The sequence below is a fragment of the Peromyscus leucopus genome, chromosome 10 (genome assembly GCF_004664715.2).
Source record: "Peromyscus leucopus breed LL Stock chromosome 10, UCI_PerLeu_2.1, whole genome shotgun sequence".
Lineage (NCBI taxonomy): Eukaryota > Metazoa > Chordata > Mammalia > Rodentia > Cricetidae > Peromyscus > Peromyscus leucopus.
In genome coordinates, this window is record NC_051071.1 from 4,478,258 (window position 1) to 4,498,581 (window position 20,324).

At 38.8% G+C, this 20,324-nt stretch overlaps 1 protein-coding gene across 1 annotated transcript in view; it reads left to right on the plus strand.

Annotated features, from left to right (window-relative positions):
* C10H2orf73 (chromosome 10 C2orf73 homolog) overlaps positions 1–20,324 on the plus strand; it is a 71,415-nt gene that overhangs the window by 36,176 nt on the left and 14,915 nt on the right. The window contains exons 3-5 of the mRNA XM_028891547.2: positions 1,434–1,587; positions 14,140–14,255; positions 14,949–15,017. Of these exons, the coding sequence (XP_028747380.2) occupies positions 1,434–1,587; positions 14,140–14,255; positions 14,949–15,017 (339 nt within the window). The remainder of the gene's footprint in view (positions 1–1,433; positions 1,588–14,139; positions 14,256–14,948; positions 15,018–20,324) is intronic.

Consider the following 20,324-nt stretch of genomic DNA (forward strand, 5'->3'; position numbering starts at 1 on the left):
AGGAATGGCAGCAGGAGCAAGGAACTGAGAGCCCACATCTTCAAAGGAAAGCGGAGAGAAGCAAGCAGAAGACCACCTGCAGCAAGGCAGAGCCTCCTAAGCCTCCCCAAAAGGCACCACCAATTGAGGACCAACTATTCAAATTCCTGAGCTCATTTTTCTCTTAAACTGCCACACTTGGCAAGTGTTTTCACCTGCTGAGCCTTCTCACCAAGCCAACATTTAATTTCTTACACCCAAGATCACATTGAACCCTAATCAGATCCCGAACTTTCAGGTGTGGGGTTGCCTTCCGTCAAGCCTCTCTTCCTCGATCAAGCAGTTTTAGTGTTTTCATCAGAGCTGACTGTTCATTGCTCTCTCAATTTCTAAGGGTTGAATGGCCACAGATGCTAAGAATCCATCAGTTCTCTTTTCTACACAGCATTTAGTACTGACATTTCAGTAACAATGAAGATAGTTTCCCTTAGGGCAGTTTTTTTTAAATTTACAGATTTATGAATTATAAATCAATATGAGTTATGCTCAGAATTGTGACATGAAATAGAAGAGAAAGCAGTAAAATAGAAACAGTGTCCTGCAATAATCATAACAAAAATTTCATGAGAGTTGTGTTTCACTTTTATATATGTATAGCATTATATGCTCTTGTAGGATTTAAAATGTATTCCATGACGTACAGTGGGTTATGGACTAGCAAGTTTGCAAAATATCGTTTTAGACAATACATTATTTTTTTTGCAATAATAAAAAGAAGAGAATATAATTTTAGATTAAATCATGTTTAACATATGTGTGCATAGTCTATAAATAAAATAATATAAATATAAGAAATTAAGAACAAATATAACTACTGTATTATTTTTATGGCTCTATTACTAGAAGGTAGTGTAATAATTGAGCAGATATAGTTTAACTAAAATATATAACTGTTTTTAGATACCATTTATAAGCTAGTGTCCTTGTGAAAACATTTACTTCTATATTTAAGAATCCCAGGGTATAGTCTCAGTAAAGTGCTCACTGTGTTACCATGAGAACCAGAGCTTGGATTCCTAAGATGGGCATGTCTGTAATCTCAGCACTGGGGGCCAGGACAGAAAAGGAATGGGAGGAGGAGGCAGATATGGGCAGATTCCTGAGGCTCATTAGCCAGCCAGTATAGCAGCATTAGTAAGCTCCAGGTTCAGTGGCAGATCCTGTCTCAATAAATAAAATGGAAGTGCAACAGAGGAAGACACCCAATGCCATGTTCTCCACATGTATACACTTATACACATACACACACACACACATACACCATACACACAAAAAGTGAATACTATTTTAATTCTAGACTAATACTTTGTTACATTAAATCACTGAATATTTAAGTATCAAATGAAAATTTCTATCATTATTCAACAGTGTGTTTCCATTTTTTTTCTATGTAGAGAAAATGGTGGTTACATAGTGAATCAGGAGAACCTGTCTCCCAACCATCTTATGACACCAAGAGCACCCAGAGGAGTGATTTTCAAAAGCCAGCGTGCCCTCTGGTTTTGCCAGTCAAACACAACAGGATGCGGAAGCCTTCTTGTGGAATAGGTAATGTCGGCCATGGTAAAACTTTTTTATTACTCACTTTTCTGCTATTGAGCTAATATGTATTAGATGTGTGGGCACCTTCTGAGAAAATGACTTCTCTACAGGAGTTGAAAATACATGGACAACATAGAGAGCCCTCTGAAAGACAGATCTCCAGACACTGTGCATTAGTTACAACAGCTTCAAAGTCAGAAACTTCAGTTTTGCCACCAAATTCTAAAAACTGTAACTATTAAAATAGCATCTAGCCCCAAATGGCAGAATCTGAAAGTCTACTCTGAGGGGAGCTGGTTGTTGTGGGCTGGAATGTCCCTTATAAGCTGTTGTGTTTGAACACTTGATCTCCAGACAGTAATATGTTTGTAGAAGCTTCAGGATGTGGACACCCCACCCCTTAGGACAGCCCAACCCAACTTCTTGTTTTCTCTGTCTGCCTCCTAATTGTCAATGCAGTGTGACTTCACCTCAAACATCTGCCAACATGCCTTCTCTGCCAGGATGGACTCTATTCCTCTGGAACTAGAAACCAAAACAAATCCTTTTTCTCTTAAATTGCTTTATATCAGAGCATTTTGTCACAGCAACAGACAAAAAAAACAAGATGCTAATTGTTATTGATCTTTATAGCTAAGTTCTTAAAAAAAGAAGAAATAGTCAACTAAATTTTATGAAACATGAATTTAAAAGTTAAATTAAAAAAATTAACCTGTAGAATAACCTTATTCTAAGAACAAGCATAATGACTTCCAAAATATATTCCCCTAATTTTTATCATCTCACTCTTATTTTAGATCGTCTCATGATCGATGTTTAAAATACATAACTTAGGAAATACTATTATGGATTATTAAATATTTTTACATATAAAATGATTTTACCTTTTACCTATCATTGTAGTAAACTGAGTCACATTTTATTAAAACCATAATGCTAATGAGAGTCAACAAAAGATTTCTTTTAGAGATCTTTAATACTTTGACCACTGTGATTTGGTCAGTCTAGTTGAAGATACATAGGTTAGCTAGACCAAAGCTCACAGCATTAGAAAATAGAAAATGATCATATGCAGCATGATTCCTAGCTCCAGAGTAGGGGTCATGAAAAGGGCTAACTAGTCATTTTTGACCATGGCCTCTCCTTTAGAAAGCAGTTTTCTGTTTCTGACTCATGATGTAGAGTGAGCACAGACAGCTACATTTTCTACCTCCTATAAGACTCCATGAAATAGTAGCAGAGAAATAAGCAATAAAGATGAAACAAATGTAAGGAGACTTTTTATGGCATGCATGTAAGAAAGAATGGAAGCCTACTGATGAGCCAAAGAGAATAAAGAAGCAATGTCTAAAAAGAAATGCAGAAAAGAAAAGCAGATCTTTATAATGGAACCTCAGGCATGTCAGCAGACACAGGAAAAGACAAGAATGAAGAGAATAAGAAAGCATTATTCCAAGTCAGGCTTTTGCACACAGCAGTTCTACCCTGTCTTAACATTAACTACTAAAGAGCCAGGCATGATGGCACAGGCCTTTAATCCCAGCACTCAGAAGTTAGAGGCAGACGGATCTTTGTGAATTCAAGGCCAGCCTGGTCACCATAGCAAGTTCCTGGCCAACTGGAACCATATAGTGAGACTCCATCTCAAAATTAATGAAGAAAAGAAGGAAGAAAGGGACTACTAAGAGCTGGAGAGATGGTTCAGCAACTAAAGAGCACTTGCTTCTCTTGTAGAGGACCATAGTTTAGCTTCTAGAACTCACATGGCAGTTCACAACCACTTGTAACTCCACTCACAGAGGATCTGATACCATTTTCTGGCCTCTGTGGGTTCCTTAATGAACATGGGGCACATAAACTCACAAAGGCACACACATACATATAAATAAGAGAGGACTCTTTTTTTTTTTTTAAATGAAGACTACTGGAGCCTAGACTTTGAGCCAGACAATAACTACCATACTAGTTATATTGAAAAATAATTTTGGTCCTTCTCGTTTTCTTAATCATGAATGGACAGCCAAAACCAGAATTGTGCCAAGGCAATTTCCTTTGATAAAGGCAAGGAAACATTAAGAGCATAAAACAAAATGAAAACCTAAAAAGTGTGAGAGAAGAGAAGCCAGACAGAAAAACTATTGGGAGGTTCAATCTTTCTAGTGTTCTTTCCTGAAAGGAGTAAAATGAAGGAGAGACAATGTCTGAAACATAGCATTTATTGAGAACATACTGTTTATCAGGCACTTTATAGAACTTTCCAAATATAAACTCATTTTATTCTCAAATTACCTCTATAAAGCAGTGGTTCTCAACCTGTAGTTCACAACTCCTTGGGGTCAAAAAACCCTTTCACAGGGGTCACATATCAGATATTTACATTACAATTCCTAACAGTAGCAAGATTAAGATTATGAAGTAGCAACGAAAATAAATTTATGGTTGGGGGGGTCACCACAACATGAGGAATTGTATGAAATGGTCACAGGATTAGGAATGTTGAGAAACACTTCTATATAGTGCAATGATGTGGTAATACAATTGGCATTCTCAGTTTTCAAGTAAAGTACAAGACATCAAAATTTTACCTTACCCTTTTAGGATCTTTTGTTGGGCCTAAAATTAAATTAACATAAAAATCAACAATAGGAAAGCAACAAACATTTTTAAAAGCATGTTTTGTGGGACATAGGAGATCCAGTGACATGTAAATGAGTCCCTGTGTCCCGAGAAACTGTGAAGACATGAAAAGCAAGTCAGGTCATCTAACTGGGTGGAGAAGCTAGTAATCAGTAGAGAAGGGTCAGGTTAATGAGACTTCCCTGTACAGATGCCCTCCAGGTCCCGTTTCCCCAGAGTGACAAAAAGATGAGATTTTCCTTCTGGTAGAGAAAGGACCACTTATACATTGGAATCTGATCTCACACTACATGTGATCACTTTCTATTTTCTGTATAGATATATAGAAAATATATCTTCAACTAGATTGACCAAATCACAGTCAATTAAAGATCTCTAAAAGGAATCTTTTGTTGACTCTTACTAGCATTATGGTTTTAATAAAATGTGACTCAGTTAACTATAATGATATTGTCAGGTAAAATCATTTTAGACTGAAAATATTTTTTAATCTGTGTAAGGAAGCTCAAAATGTTTTTCTTACATCCTTCGAGGGGTTCATGATGGCATTTGTCTAATTAGTCTCTTTCACTTCCCTCCTCCCCCTGTACTCCCCCCAGCCAGTTCCCTTTCTCCCACATAGTCCCCACCTTGGTTTCAATCATTCCATTACTTTCTCCACTCCTTCCCTTAAGATCTCTCCTTTTATGATCCACTTTCTAATTTTATGATCTACATACATGATGCACAGTCATTCTCTCATGCATATAAAATTTAAATTTGAGTTTCTCATATGAAAGAAAGCACAAGGTGTTTGTCTTTCTCAGTTTGGTTTGCTTCACTTAATGATTTCCATACCATCCACTTTGCTGCAAATGTCATGATTTCATTTTTCTTCATGGCTGCATAATGTTCCTTTGTGTGTATGTACCACACCTTCATCACGCATTCATCTATAATAGCTAGATGGGTTCTATTATTTCCTGATTATTGTGAATGTGCAGCAATAAACATGGATATGCAAGAGTCTCTGTGGTGTGCTGATTTAGAAAACTTTGAGTAAGTGCTCCATTTTTATTTTTCTGACACTTCCATACTGATTTCCATACAATCTATTGTTTCTCAGGCTCTATTAACAATAATCAATATATGAGAGCAGCATTTTTCAGGATGCCACCTTCAGCTAGTACAGAGTTTAAGTAACTTGCTGAAGGCCATACAGCAGATGATTGGCACAGCAGGTAGCTGGTTCCAGTGTCTGTGCTTGCTAACACTCTGCTCAGCCTCTAAAATGGTAAGGAAACTTCCTATAAGAGGCATCCAAAGTGCTCACTGAGTATAACTGGAGTTGAAAAAAAGGACACACACCTGCATATCATGAAATAGCAAAACAAGTTATGACGAGAAGATTCTCAAACTTTCCATTAAAAAAGTCACCATTTAAGAAATGATTCGTGTGATGTCAAGCAGCTCTGGTGTGCATGCTTAGCAAGCTTGGTTCTGTAGATTCTCAGGAAAAATCATAACCTAGCAGGTTTAAGTGGCATCAGTGCTAGAACACTTTCTAGTGGCATCATCCATTGAACTTACTAAGAAGGAAACAAAGTTCTCTTTGGCTCTTAAGTGACAGAAACATTATAATTAGATAACATTGTAGGATTGTTACTAGAACTAAATAAAACAAAATTTGAAGTTCTACCACAGTGTTTGTATATAGTAATAATAAACGGTGGGTATGTGAGCCATTAATCATTGCATTGGTACTGGATTAGAATTTAGTTTTTAAAACCTGTCATATTCTCTCTCTCTCTCTCTCTCTCTCTCTCTCTCTCTCTCTCTCTCTCTCTCTCTCTGTGTGTGTGTGTGACTCTCTCCCCCTCTCTCTCCCTCTTCTATTGGTATTCCTCATTACTAAGTTCATTAGTGATCAAATTCAATAGTTTGAATAAACAACTGAATATGCAGTTAAATGTTAAACTGCTGACTATACCTTCTCAAATAGATACTACATATTACTCAATAAATTTAATTCACAGTCGTTATGTAATTTAAACTAACAAAGAAAAGTCCCAACATTGGCCTGAAACAATTCCTATGCAGATGGTATTTTGATATTAGATTAAAATTTTAAAAAATTTACTGTGACATTTTAGACTGTGTAAAACTTCAGCTGTGCACCAGTCTTTTACAGCATACAAACTATAACAGCATGCACTAAGGCCAGTGGAAAGCAACCTCGCATCATTCTGTTCCACCAGCCCACTTAACTGTGCCTCATCTTTGGCATTTCAGCAATGTTATCTTGTGCTGACAGTGAAAGTGCCCTTTATACCACTACAGTTTCCTGGTCACCATCCACAGTTAGTTAACAAATGGCCATGCTTCATTATGTCTGAGTCCCTGTAAGAACCAGTCATAGATTGGATTTGTATCATAAAACTTTGTAATTTGGAAAAGTTAATCTAATCGGTGAAGGGTGGCATTTTAAGTTGAAACAAACTCTTGGCTGCTAACCTACTACTTGTTTATTTTAATTTTGTTTTGAGTTATAGATTCAGACCCAGTGGTAAAATTACTTTCCAAAGATGAGTTTTTGTTTGTTGTTTCTTTTGCTCCAAGATTTATGCTTTCTTGCTGAATATATTTATTTTTTTATTTATTAAAATCTGGCATATGGAGCATCTTAGTTAGTTTTCTGTTGCTGTGAAGAGAAATCATGACCAAAGCAATTTATAGAAGAAAGAATTTGTCTTAGTTTCAAAAGGTGAGTTCCTGACAACCATGGTATGGAACATGGCAGCAGGCAGGCAGGCATGGTGCTGGAGCAATAGCTGAGAGCTTACATGTTGAGACAACTACTGTTAGGGTCCTGGAGAAGTCCCACAAAAGACCACCATCCACATATGCAATCAACAAGAGTGTTTATTATTCCAGGATGCTGGGGCCTGCCATCACACACAAAGGCAAGACGATAAAGACCCCAAGAGGAAAGTGGGGGCTCTTTTTAAGCCTAATTAAGGGGAGTGTCCAAGGAAGTTAGCTCATCTTAGATATGATTGGCTATTGTGAGCGGTAATCACGTTAGTAACTTCTAGTTGGTTGGTGTTAGTTAAGGGTTGGCCAGGGCTACAGTTTTCCATTTTGGAATAGGTCTTGGCAAGTCCCAGGCTTTGTCCTTATTTGGTTATCATCTTAAGCTGTTCATGGCTTAGGCCATCAGGCCTCCTTGCTGTTGGGGGTGTTGGAGATTGACTGCCCTTTGTTTGCGTCTCTTTCTCAGAAACTGCTTGTTCAGTCTCAGGAAATGGAAATTGAGACCTGATCTGTGAGAGAAAACTGAGCAGCCTGTTACAGCATCTGCTTGGTCCTCTTACTATCACAAGGCTGAGAGGGCTAAGTGGAAATGGCTTGGTCTTTTGAAAACTCAAAGCCAACCCCCAGGGCACATCTCAAACAAGACCGTACCCCCTAATTCTTCCCAAACAGGTTCACCAACTGGCCACCAAGTATTCAAATCTATGAGCCTATTGGGGGTAATTTTATTCAACTACTACATGGAGCTGGAGCAATGGCTCAGCAGTCAAAAGCACTGACTGCTCTTGCAAAGGACCTGCGTTCAACTTCTGGCATCCATATCCCTCACTCACACCCTGTAACATCAGCATCTGTGGAATCTGAAACCCTTCTGTGGCCTCCATAGACACCTGAATACATATGCTCCCACACACACTCACACACACATACATACATACATACATACACACATATACACATAAACACATACATACATACATAAATACATACATACATATATACATACACACATATAAACACCAAACACATGCACACTGACACACCCATACATACACATACTGACACACACACAAACACACACATATATGTACACAAATAAAAATAAAATGAAAACATCCAAAATTTATTATGAGAGCTACAGTTTTACATTTGTAATATTTTTATGTAGGACTTAAATGAATTCTGCTAAAAAGAGTGCTATTTCCAAGAGGAAAGTATTTACTGATATTTTCTAAGTAACCATAAAAAAATTAAGAAATGTTTTCAAATTAAAACTAAGTTACAGTTGGGCAGTGGTGGTATACACCTTTTTAATCCCAGAACTCAGGAGGCATAGGCAGGCAAATCTCTAAGTTCAAGGCCAGCCTGGTCTACAGAGCCAGGACTACACAGAGAAACCCTGTCTCAAAAAACAAGACAAACCTGCTGTCTTAACACCATGTGCAGAGCAAGTTGCACATTTGAATGAATCCTGGCTTTGTTGGTAAAATATCAATGGCTAGATACCAACTCTTATTTTAATTAAGTTTCTACGAATGGATTTCAAACATTCTTCATGGATTTTGACTTGTGTTTATAGTTTTCATTTTATAAGACTTCATTCAAGAAATTAGCTGAATCAAATTTAATTCTATTTTAAAAGGTTGCTTTGTATTTTTTAATTATATGTAGGTATCAGTGCCTGCATGTGGGTATGTGAGAGCAAGTGCCCATGAAGGCCAGAGCCCTCAGATTCTCTGGAGCTGGAGTAATGGAGGGTTGTGAGCCTCCTGACATGGGCACTGGGAGCCAAATTCAGGTCCTTTCTCTGCAAGAGCAACAAGTACTCTTAACCACTGACCCATCTCCTGCCCTCTTGAATTCTTTTTTAAAGGTGTTTTATTTATGTTATGTGTGTTTGCTTATGTGAGTTTATGTACATCATCATGAGTTTGTATATCCCCTGGACTGGAGTCACACATAGTTGTAAGTCACAACGTGGATGCTGAGAACTGAACTCAGGTCCCAGAACAGTAAGTACTCCTAAGCTCTAAGTCATCTCTCCAGCACTGAATTTGAATTCTTACATATCATAAACATCAAGAATCTGAATGTCTTCTTTCATCTTTTCACATTTAGGTGTTGTCTACTGTGTGAATTTTTAGAAACTCTCATATGTTTACACAGTTGAGATTAGTAGTTATGTGTAATTTTAATAGGTATAATGTTTGAGTAGACCAAAAGAGAGACATTCCTCTCCCTTTATTGGTCCCTGTGGAGAAATGGATTAAGGCCATTGTTTTTTACATATAAAAGGTTCTAGATCAGGGTTTACAAGGTGCTGGGTAGTTTCTTGACAACTTGACACAAGCTAGGATTGTTTGAGACAAGGGAACCTCAACTAAGAAAAAGCTTCCATCAGATTGGCCTGCAGGCAAGTGTATAGTGTATTTTCTTGATATGATTGATGTGGGTGGGCCTAGATGAATTTCTAAATGGTCTTATTAAATAACAAACACAGAGCCACATATAGGGGCAAAAGCCTTAGAGATCAGGGAAATAGTGAGAGCCACCAGCTAACCTTAACTCACCATGCTGCCATCGCTTCCTAAGAGAGCTACTTTCTGTCTACCCATGCCTTTATTGCCTTGTTGTTCTGCCCTCTCATTGGCTCTTAGCCCAGCTATCTCACTTCCTGTCTGTACAAACCTCCAGGTCTCTATGGTTGGTACTGGGATTAAAGGCATGTGTTACCACACTTGGCTGTTCCCTAATGTGTCCTTGAACACATAGAGACCCTGCCTGCCACATGATCAGATTAAGGGCATGTGGTACCACTGCCTGACTTTTATGTTAATGGCTTGCTATTTCCTCTGATCTCCAGGCAAACTTTATTAACATACAAATAAAATATCACCACATTTCAACACAAATAAAATATCTCTACACAGTACAGTCAATTGTGGGCAGTGCCACCCCTGGGCAGGTGGTACTGGGTTGTATAAGAATACAGGCAAAGTATGCTATGAAAAACAAGTCAGTAAACAGTCTTCCTCCATGGTCTCTGCTTCAGTTGCTGCCCAGCTTGATTTCCTGCCTTGGCTTCTCTTCATGATGGACAGTGATCAGGACATGTAAGCCAAACAAACCCTTCCTTCCCCAAGTTGCTTTTGGTCAGGGTCTTTATTGTAGCAATAGAAAGCAAAGTAGGACACACACACACACACACACACACACACACACACACACATATATATATATATATATATATATATATATATTATGTATGTATTATATATATGGCATTCTCCTTGATTTATTTATATTTTTATTTGAATGCATCCTTGGAAAATGTGGGATTAAAAAGATTGGTTCTTTTAGAAAATCAACATACACAAACCCTTACCCAAACTAACTAAAAGGCAGAGAGAAAAATACATAAATTGACAAAATCCAAAATGAAAAGGGAGACAGGACAACAGAAAATAAGGAAATTCAGAGAATCATTAGGTCATCCTTCCAAAACTTGTATGTCACAAAATTGGAAAATCCAAAAGAAATGGGCAATTTTCTTCATATATACCAGATACAAAAATTTAGTCAAGATCAGATAAACAATTTAAATAGACCTATAACCCCTAAGGAAATAGAAGCAGTCATTCAAAATCTCCCAATCAAAAAAAAAAAGCCCAGAGCCAGATGGTTTTAGCATAGAACTCTACCAGACTTTCAAGAATACCCCTCAAATTATTCCATAAAATAGAACCAGAAGGAACATTGCAAAATTCATTTTATGAAGCCACTGTCACCCTGATTCCCAAACCATGCAAAGACCCAACAAAGGAAGAGAATTACAGACCAATTTCACTCATGAACATTGATGCAAAAATACCCAATAAAATACCCACAAACTGAATCTAAGAACACATCAGAAAGATCATCCACCATGATAAAGTAGGCTTCATCCCAGAGATGCAGGGATGGTTCAACATACAAATATCTGTGAATGTAATCTACCATATAAACAAACTGAAAGAAAGGATCCATATGATCATCTCATTAGATACTGAAAAAGACTTTGACAAAATCGAACATCCCATCATGATAAAAGTGTGGGAGAAATCAGGGTTACCGCCTAAACATAGGATTAGGATCATACCTACACAAATTAAAGGCAGTATACAGCAAGCCAATAGCCAATATCAAATTAAATGAAGAGAAACTCAAAGCAATTCCACTAAAATCAGGAACAAGACTGTCCACTCTCTCTATCTCTATTCAGTATTCAATAGAGTACCCAAAGTTCTAGCTAGAGCAATAAGACAACTAAAGGAGATCAAGGGGATACAAATTGGAAAGGAAGAGTCAAAGTATCAATATTTGAAGATGATATGATAGTATACATAAGTGACCAAAAAACTCTACCAGGGAACTCCTACAGCTGATAAACACCTTTAGTGAAGTAGCTGGATACAAGAGTAACTAAAAAAAAAAAATCAGTAGCCCTTCTATATGATAAACAGGCTGAAAAAGAAATCAGGAAAACGCCACCCTTTACAATATCCACAAATCGTATAAAATATCTTGGTGTAACTCTAACCAGCCTATATGGCAAGAACTTTAAGTCTTTGAAGAAGATATCAGAAGATGGAAAGATCTCCCATGCTCTTGGATTGGTAGGATTAACTGGTAAAAATGACCGTATTGCCAAATGTAATCTATAGATTCAATGCAATTCCCATCAAAATTCCAACACAATTCTTTACAGACCTTGCAAGGACAATACTCAATTTCATATGGAAAAGAAAAAAACAAGATAGCTAAAACAATCCTGTACAATAAAAGAGCTTTTGGAGGTATCACCATCCCTGATTTCAAGCTGTACTACAAAGCCATAGTAATAAAAACAGCATGGTATTAGCATAAAAAACAGACAGGTTGATCAATGGAACAAAACTGAAGACCCAGACATAAATCAACATACCTATGGACACCTGATTTTTTATTTAAAAGAAAAAGCCAGAAATATACAATGGAAAGAAAGAAAGCATCTTCAAAACATGGTGTTAGTCTAACTAGATGTAAGCATGTAGAAGAATGCAAATAGATCTATACCTATCACCCTGCACAAAATTCAAGACCAAAAGGCTCAAAGACCTCAACATATATATTTTCCAGATACACTGAATCTGACAGAAAAGAAAGTAGGGATAGCCTTGAATGCATTGGCACAGGAGACAACTTCCTGAATGGAACATCAATTGTGCAGGCACTAAGATCAACAATTAATAAATGAGCCTTTATGAAACTGAAAAGCTTCTGTAAGGCAAAGGACATTGTCAAAAGGACAAAACAGCAGCCTACTAATGTGTTTCTGTCACCTTAGCAGCTACACATGAATCTACTGATATTTTAATTACCATTCACTCCCCACAGGCCCAAAGTCAGTGCCCTGGAGATACTTCTGGTCTAAGGCCCTAGCTCTTCCACAACTGAGATATGTATGTTTAAACTAAGCCTCTATAGTTCTGTTTACCAACAAACACTCGAAAGTCAAATGTGGGGATGAAATCTGCTAGGTTTATAAATACTTGAATACTCATCATTCTTACTAGAAAAAGTATCTTATGTCAATATCTAAATATCAAATGGAATTCATAAATGTTAATAAGTATCATTTACTAATGTATTTTCCATACTTACCTATTCCTCCAAATTAGAATATGTTCATTTGCTTGTTTTTGACAGGGTCTCATTACATCACCTTTGCTGACCTGAAATTTGTCATATAGACCAGGCTAGCCTCATACTGACTGAGCTACACCTGCCTCTACCTCCTGAGTGCTCACAGTAAAGGTGTTCACCATCATGTTAAGCAACAATCTGTCACACTGGGGAAAACCATATGTTATTTTATTTTGTTCTGTTTTGTTTGAGACAGAGTCTCACTGTGAATCCCAGACTTAGTCTTGAACTCATTATATAGCACAGGCTGGCATCAAACTTGTGGTACTCCTCCTGTCTGAGTGTTGCGACTAAAGCTTATACCACCACTTTCAGCATAAAGGTATGAGTCGTAAAAATTATATTTTGTTACATTTTAAAAGTTTATATTTTAAATGTATGTATGATACATAATTTGAATGCTATAAAAATAAAAATATATAAACAAAATTTAATTTACCTCTCTCTACCTTTCCTCAGTCACAAAATTCTCTCCCCTACAGGAACTATCAGAATCAATTTCTTATACATTATTCCAGAGATATGTCAAGGATATGCAATTTATTACATCCATGTCTATATTTGTTAGAAGGAGAATCAAAAGTATTTTCTTCGACAGAATTTATTCAGCTCTTTGATTGTTAGCAGCAGGTGGACATTGCAAATGAGTGGAACCTCTGGTATCGGATTGAAGTGTAAAGAATTTGTGTTTAGCAATGCCAGCCATCCTGGGTGTCTCAGTGACATCAGCACAGAAGTCTTTGGCCATCATCATAATCACTCAGCCATGGCCACATATCCAGCAGAAACCTTTTCATACCCTTTCTAGTTGTCAAAAATAATTTGACAAACAACTTATGTTTTCACTAAGGCATATTGGTTTCTATTTAAAAGCATATCTAATAGGAGCTGAAGAAATGGATTAGTGGTTAAAAGCACTGGCTGCTCTTCTAGATGACCTGGGTTTATTCTCAGCACCACATAGTGGCCCACAACCTTCTGTAACTCCAGTCCTGGGGAATCTGACCCCCTACATACATGCAGGCAAAATACTCAGACACATATAATAAAAATAAATATTTTTAATCTATCAATTCCATGTGTGGAACTAATTTGTTTTGATTTAGATCTTTTTATGCAGAATAAATCCTGAATTCATAATATAAAGTATGGGTAGATAACTTAATTAAGGAATTTCTGTTGACTTTTTTTTAATTGAGAAAGGGTCTTACCTTGCAGCCCTGGAACTCACTATGTACAACAGGCTGTCCTTTGCCTCCCAAGCATCAGGACATGAAGGAGTCTACCACCATACCTGGCATTTTTTGATAGTTTCATAAAACATAAATATTACAATATTTATATTTCCATACATAACCCTAGTTATTGTACTGATTTCACTGAAATATCTCTCATTTTTCCTAGTTCCACTTACCTGTCTGAGTTCATCAGCAGAACATGAAAAAAAATTTGTAGAATACATCTCCTTTATACATCAATATGATTCCAGGAAAACTCCCAATGAGCCCATCCGGGGAAAGGTGAGGCAGTGTTCAGAACTAATTATTTAATACTGTAGGACTGAGTAAACTTATGGGAGAACTTGTAAGCCTTTTAAGTCATACTTGTCTTTCTAAAAGTTTATCTAAGCAAAGGTAGTCATCAGTAGGGGTTAGTCACAGCTACAAGTCATATAAAAACCAAGGATGGTATTGTGATTTTGAACCACAGGGGCTTTTGTTTATTTATTGAGAGCACTAGCTTAAAGCAATATTGGTAAAATTTTAGATGTTCTTATACACAGACCAGAATTCAATAGTAGTTGCTAGAATGTTTTCAACTATACAGATGTTTGTTTTCATAGTTCATTGTAAGTAATCCTTTCAGACATTTGGACACAATCATCAATTCTACAAATTGTAGTTTTATTTGCAGTCATAGCAACCTACAAAGCAAAAAATAAAATTTGATACAAATAGTTGTGTGCACTCCAGTGATAGGAAAACACAGGTGCTTCCTCGACTGTCTGCTTTTGATTTCTCTGCTCTCATTATTTTCTCTCTGTTTACAAGGCTCACCAAAATTTCTGGTGGCATCTTTAGTTTTGGACTCAAGTGACAGTCAATGGAAAGGCAGACAAATAAGTTCCTTCATCATCAGGACTTGAACTAACCCACACACTCAGCTACAGTTCATGCTTCTGTGCATAATGTCATCTTTGTTTTCCTTTCCAGAGATATGGAACCTTTGTGCAGAGAGAGATAAAGCCACGGACTACACCAATAATTCCTAAGGGACCAGAGGTATTACTAAACGCTCTAGGGTCATGTTCATCAGGACAGCCCCAAAATACAGAAAAAGAAAACTCGTCTGGAGACAGAGTGACCTCACCAGGCCTGTGCTGACAGAATTCCCACGAACTGCTGCAGATTTAAAACAGCTTATCAGAAACAGAAGGCAGTCCAGACCAGCAGGCCCAGTGCCTGGGGTGTGGGCAAGTTCTTCTCACCAGGCATGGGCCTTTGAACCGCTAATAATAAAGTCAGGGGAAGTGAGGACAAATTCTGGTGTTCAGATAAAAGCGTCATCCCTGGAATGTAGGCAGATTTCCCCAGTGTCATGCGGGCACTTGGTGCTAGTATTGTTGGTGCTGTTATCAGTAACCTCAGAACACAGAATTTACATAAATAGGGGAAAGATTAAATAATACACCTCAATTTTAAGTGGTCCAAATGAGTGATAAATTAGGAAACAGTATATCTGTCTCTTTTATAAGCAAAACAACTTAACAGAAAAACAAACTCTTAAATGAGAGGCCAGTTTACACGATTATTAGTTACAGCCCTGGAATCAAACTGACTGGAATGTTGACTGTATTTCATGAAAATTGTGGGACCTTGGGTAAGTTACTTAACTTAGGGTTAAGTCAGGGTTTCTGTTGCTGCAGTGAAACACCATGACCAAAAAGCAAGGTGGGAAGGAAAGAGTTTATTAGACTCACACTTCAGCATTGCTGTTCATCACTGAGGAAGTCAGGACAGGAACTCAGGCAGGGTAGGATCCTGGAAGCAGGAGCTGATGCAGAAGCCTTGGAGGGGAGCTGCATCCTGGCTTGCTTCCCATTGCTTGCTCAGCTGAACTAGCTGAACCAAGAACTCAGAACTAGCAGCCTAGGGATGGCACCATGCACGATGGGCTGGGCCTTGCCCCTTTGATCACTAAACAAGAAAATGCCTTACAGCTGGATCTCATGGAGGCATTTCCTCAGCTGAGGTTCCTTCCCCTGATGACTCTAGCTTGTAACAAGTTGGCACACAAAACCAGCCAGTACAATTTCTTTAGATTTCATAAAGTTATTGAGCACGAGATTGTACACATTGATCAATATATGGTCATTTTAATCCCATCATTACTATTTCTACACTTAAATGTCCAATTTAAGGATAATTTTCTATAAATTTTAAGTCTTCTTTCTTATTCTAAAACTTAGACCTCCTCTATACACAACTGGGTGATTTGGGATGTCTTTCTGTATGCTGTGAATATGTGTTGCTCTAATTGGTGGGTAAATAAAGCTGCATTGGCCTATGGCAAGGAAGCTTAGAGGCAGGTGGGAAATCTAAGCATATATATGGAGAAAAGAAAGGAAAGGAGAGAGAGAGATGCCAGCTGCCACCAAAGGAGCAGCTAGAGGCCAGCAGACTGGTAATGAATGCCAGGTCCACATGGCATTTATAAATTAATAAAAATGAGTTAAGTTATAAGAGCTAGCTAGCAAGAACCCTCCATGGGTCATACAATTGGTAATTAATATAAGCCTCTCAATTATTATTTTATAAGCAGCTGTGGGACTGTGGGGCCAGGTGGGACTGGAGAAATCTTCCAGCTACAATTGGCACCCAGACATGGTAGCAAAAATTTCCTCCAAAACCCTGAGAAGGCTTTTCAAAAATTTCTAAAACAGAGCTAAAAAGCAGCTTCCTAAATGTGTCTCTCAGGGAAGCCATGAGCTACACTATGGCGGGTTCACGGCATCTGGGCTTGAGCTACAGCATGGTGTATTCCCACCAAGTTACACAGAGGTTTCTCCAAGCTGTGCAGCACTCTGCATAGTGGATTTAGCTTTTGCTAGTTCAAACAAACAAACAAAAACAAACAAACAAAAAAAGTTTCTGGGCTACACATTCCTTGATAGAGGCATAGACCTACTGCCTCCCAGAGTCGGCAGAGAGTATGGCTCCCCCAGAGCTGGTGATAAAGGCACCTCTGCCATGTTGAGAAGCTGCAGTGGGCGGAGTCAGCAGCCAAGGCTGCCACTTTTCATCCTAGCCATGCAGTTTAACAGTTTAAAGTCTCTTCTGGAAGAGAAGGATTATAGGTTCACAATAAGACAGATCCAGTCATCCTTGTTCCACATCTTCTCCTCCTATGAGTGAGTACATACCATGTTTGTCCTTCTGAGTCTGGGTTACCTCACTCAGGATGATATTTTCTAGATCCATCCATTTGCCTGCAAACCTCATGATGTCATTGTTTTTCTCTGCTGAGTAGTATTCCATTGTATATATGTACCACATTTTATTTATCCATTCTTCAGTTGAAGGGCATCTAGGTTGTTTCCAGGTTCTGGCTATTACAAACAATGCTGATAGCAACATAGCTGAGCAAGTGCTCTTGTGGTATGATTGAGCATTTCTTGGGTATATGCCCAAGAGTGGTATAGCTGGATCTTGGGGGAGATTGATTCCCAATTTTCTAAGAAAGCACCATATTGATTTCCAAAGTGGTTGTACAAGCTTGCATTCCCACCAGCAGTGGAGGAGAGTTCCCCTAGCTCCACATCCTCTCCAGCATAAAGTGTCTTCAGTGTTTTTGATCTTAGCCATTCTGATAGGCATAAGGTGGTATCTCAGAGTTGTTTTGATTTGCATTTCCCTGATGATTAGGAACGTTGAGCAATTCCTTAAATGTCTTTCAGCCATTTGAGTTTCCTCTGTTGAGAATTCTCTATTTAGTTCTATAGGATGACTGGACTGCTACTCACATCACCAATGAGGCTACCTGGAAAACAGGACCCCAGGAAAGACATGAGGATCGCCCAATGATGGAGAAATGGCTGAGATCTACATGAACAACCTGGACATGAGTGGGAGCAAAGAAGGGCGAGGGTCGAGGGAAAGAGAGCAGGAGATCCCAGCTGGATCAAGAAAAGAGAGGGAGAACAAGGAATAGGAGACCATGGTAAATGAAGACCACATGAGAAAAGGAAGAAACAAAGTGCTAAAGAGGCCCACAGAAATCCACAAAGATACCCCTACAAAAGACTGCTGGCAATGGCTGAGAGACAGCCAGGACTGACCTACTCTGGTGATGGGATGGCCAGACACCCTAATAGTTGTGCCAGAAACCCCATCCAAGGACTGAGGAATCTGGATGCAGACATCCACAGCTAGGCCCCGGGTGGAGCGCTGGGAATCTAATTAGCGAGAAAGAGGAGGGTTTATATGAGCAAGAATTGTTGAAACCAAGGTTGGATAAAGCACAGGGACAAATAGCCAAACGAATGGAAACACATGAACAATGAACCAAAGGCTGAGGGTCCCCCAACTGGATCAGGCCCTCTGAATAGGTGAGACAGTTGATTGGTTTGATCTGTTTGGGAGGCATCTAGGCAGTGGTACCAGGCCCTGGGATCATTACATGAGTTAGCTGTTTGAAACCTGGGACTTATGCAGGGATGCTTGGCTCAATCTGGGAGGAGGGGACTGGACGTGCCTGGACTGAGTCTATCAGGTCGATCTCAGTCCTCAGGGGAGGCCTTGCTCTGGAGGAGATGGGAATGGGGGGTGTGCTGGGAGGAAGGAAGGGGGCAGGAAGGGGGAGAACAAGGGAATCTGGCTGTTATGTAGAACTGAACAGTATTGTAAAATAAAATAAAATAAAATAAGACAGATTCAGATGGAATAAAACTCTAAACTGGGGCTTCAAGAAATTAGACATCAAAATGCTTAGCAGTCCAATTAAGAAATGGGCTATAGAACTAAACAGAGAATTCTCAACAGAGGAAACTCAAATGGATGAAAGATATTTAAGGAATTGCTCAAAATCCCTAATCATCAGGGAAATGCAAATCAAAACAACTCTGAGATACCACCTTATGCCTATCAGAATTGCTAAGATCAAAAACACTGAAGACACTTTATGCTGGAGAGGATGTGGAGCTAGGGGAACTCTCCTCCACTGCTGGTGGGAATGCAAACTTGTACAACCACTTTGGAAATCAATATGGCGCTTTCTTAAAAAAATTGGGAATCAATCTCCCCCAAGATCCAGCTATTCCACTCTTGGGCATATACCCAAGAAATGCTCAATCATACCACAAGAGCACTTGCTCAGCTATGTTGCTATCAGCATTGTTTGTAATAGCCAGAACCTGGAAACAACCTAGATGCTCTTCAACTGAAGAATGGATAAATAAAATGTGGTACATATATACAATGGAATACTACTCAGCAGAGAAAAACAATGACATCATGAGGTTTGCAGGCAAATGGATAGATCTAGAAAAAAAATCATCTTGAGTGAGTCAACCCAGACTCAGAAAGACAAACATGGTATGTACTCACTCATAGGAGGATATTAGGTGTGGAACAAGGATGACTGGACTGCTACTCACATCACCAGGGATGCTACCTAGAAAACAGGACCCTAAGAAAGACATGGGGATTGCCCAATGACAGAGAAATGGATGAGATCTACATAAACAGCCTGGACATGAGTGGAGGTAATAAAGGGCGAGGGGCGAGGGAAAGAGACTTGGGGGAGCAGGAGATCCCAGCGGATCAAGAACAGAGATGGAGAACAAGGAATAGGAGACCATGGTAAATGAAGACCACATGAGAATAGGAAGAAGCAAAGTGCTAGAGAGGCCCACAGAAATCCGCAAAGATACCCCCACAATAGACTGCTGGCAATGGTCGAGAGACAGCCCAAACTGACCTACACTGGTGATGGGATGGCCAAACACCCTAATTGTCATACTAGAAACCCCATCCAATGACTGAGGGATCTGGATGCAGAGATCCATGGCTAGGCCCCAGGTGGAGCTCCGGGAGTCCAATTAGTGAGAAAGAGGAGGGTTTATATGAGCGAGAATTGTTGAAACCAAGGTTGGATAAAGCACAGGGACAAATAGCCAAACGAATGGAAACACATGAACTATGAACCAATGGCTGAGGAATGGTGTCTCAAGTCTGTGATCCTAGCATTTTGGGAAGCTGAGGCAGAAGGATTACAAGTTTGAACAAGAAATGCTCAAGCCTAGTGTACATGGGGAGACCTGCCCAAGTACAACTCTCCCAAATGAAATTACAAATCATACAAGGAAGAAAAGCAAACCAAGCAAAAATCTGCTAAAAAAAAAAAAAAAAAAGCAATGAAAGCTTCAAAACTGGAGATAGTAGAATTTAAACACCTTGAAGATCTCTGTGTGTGCACATGTGCATGTAAGTGTGTGTGCATGTGTGTATACATGTGTGTGTGCATATGTGCATGTGTGTGTGTGCATGTATGGGAATATTTGTGTGCACATGTGCATGTGTACATGTGTA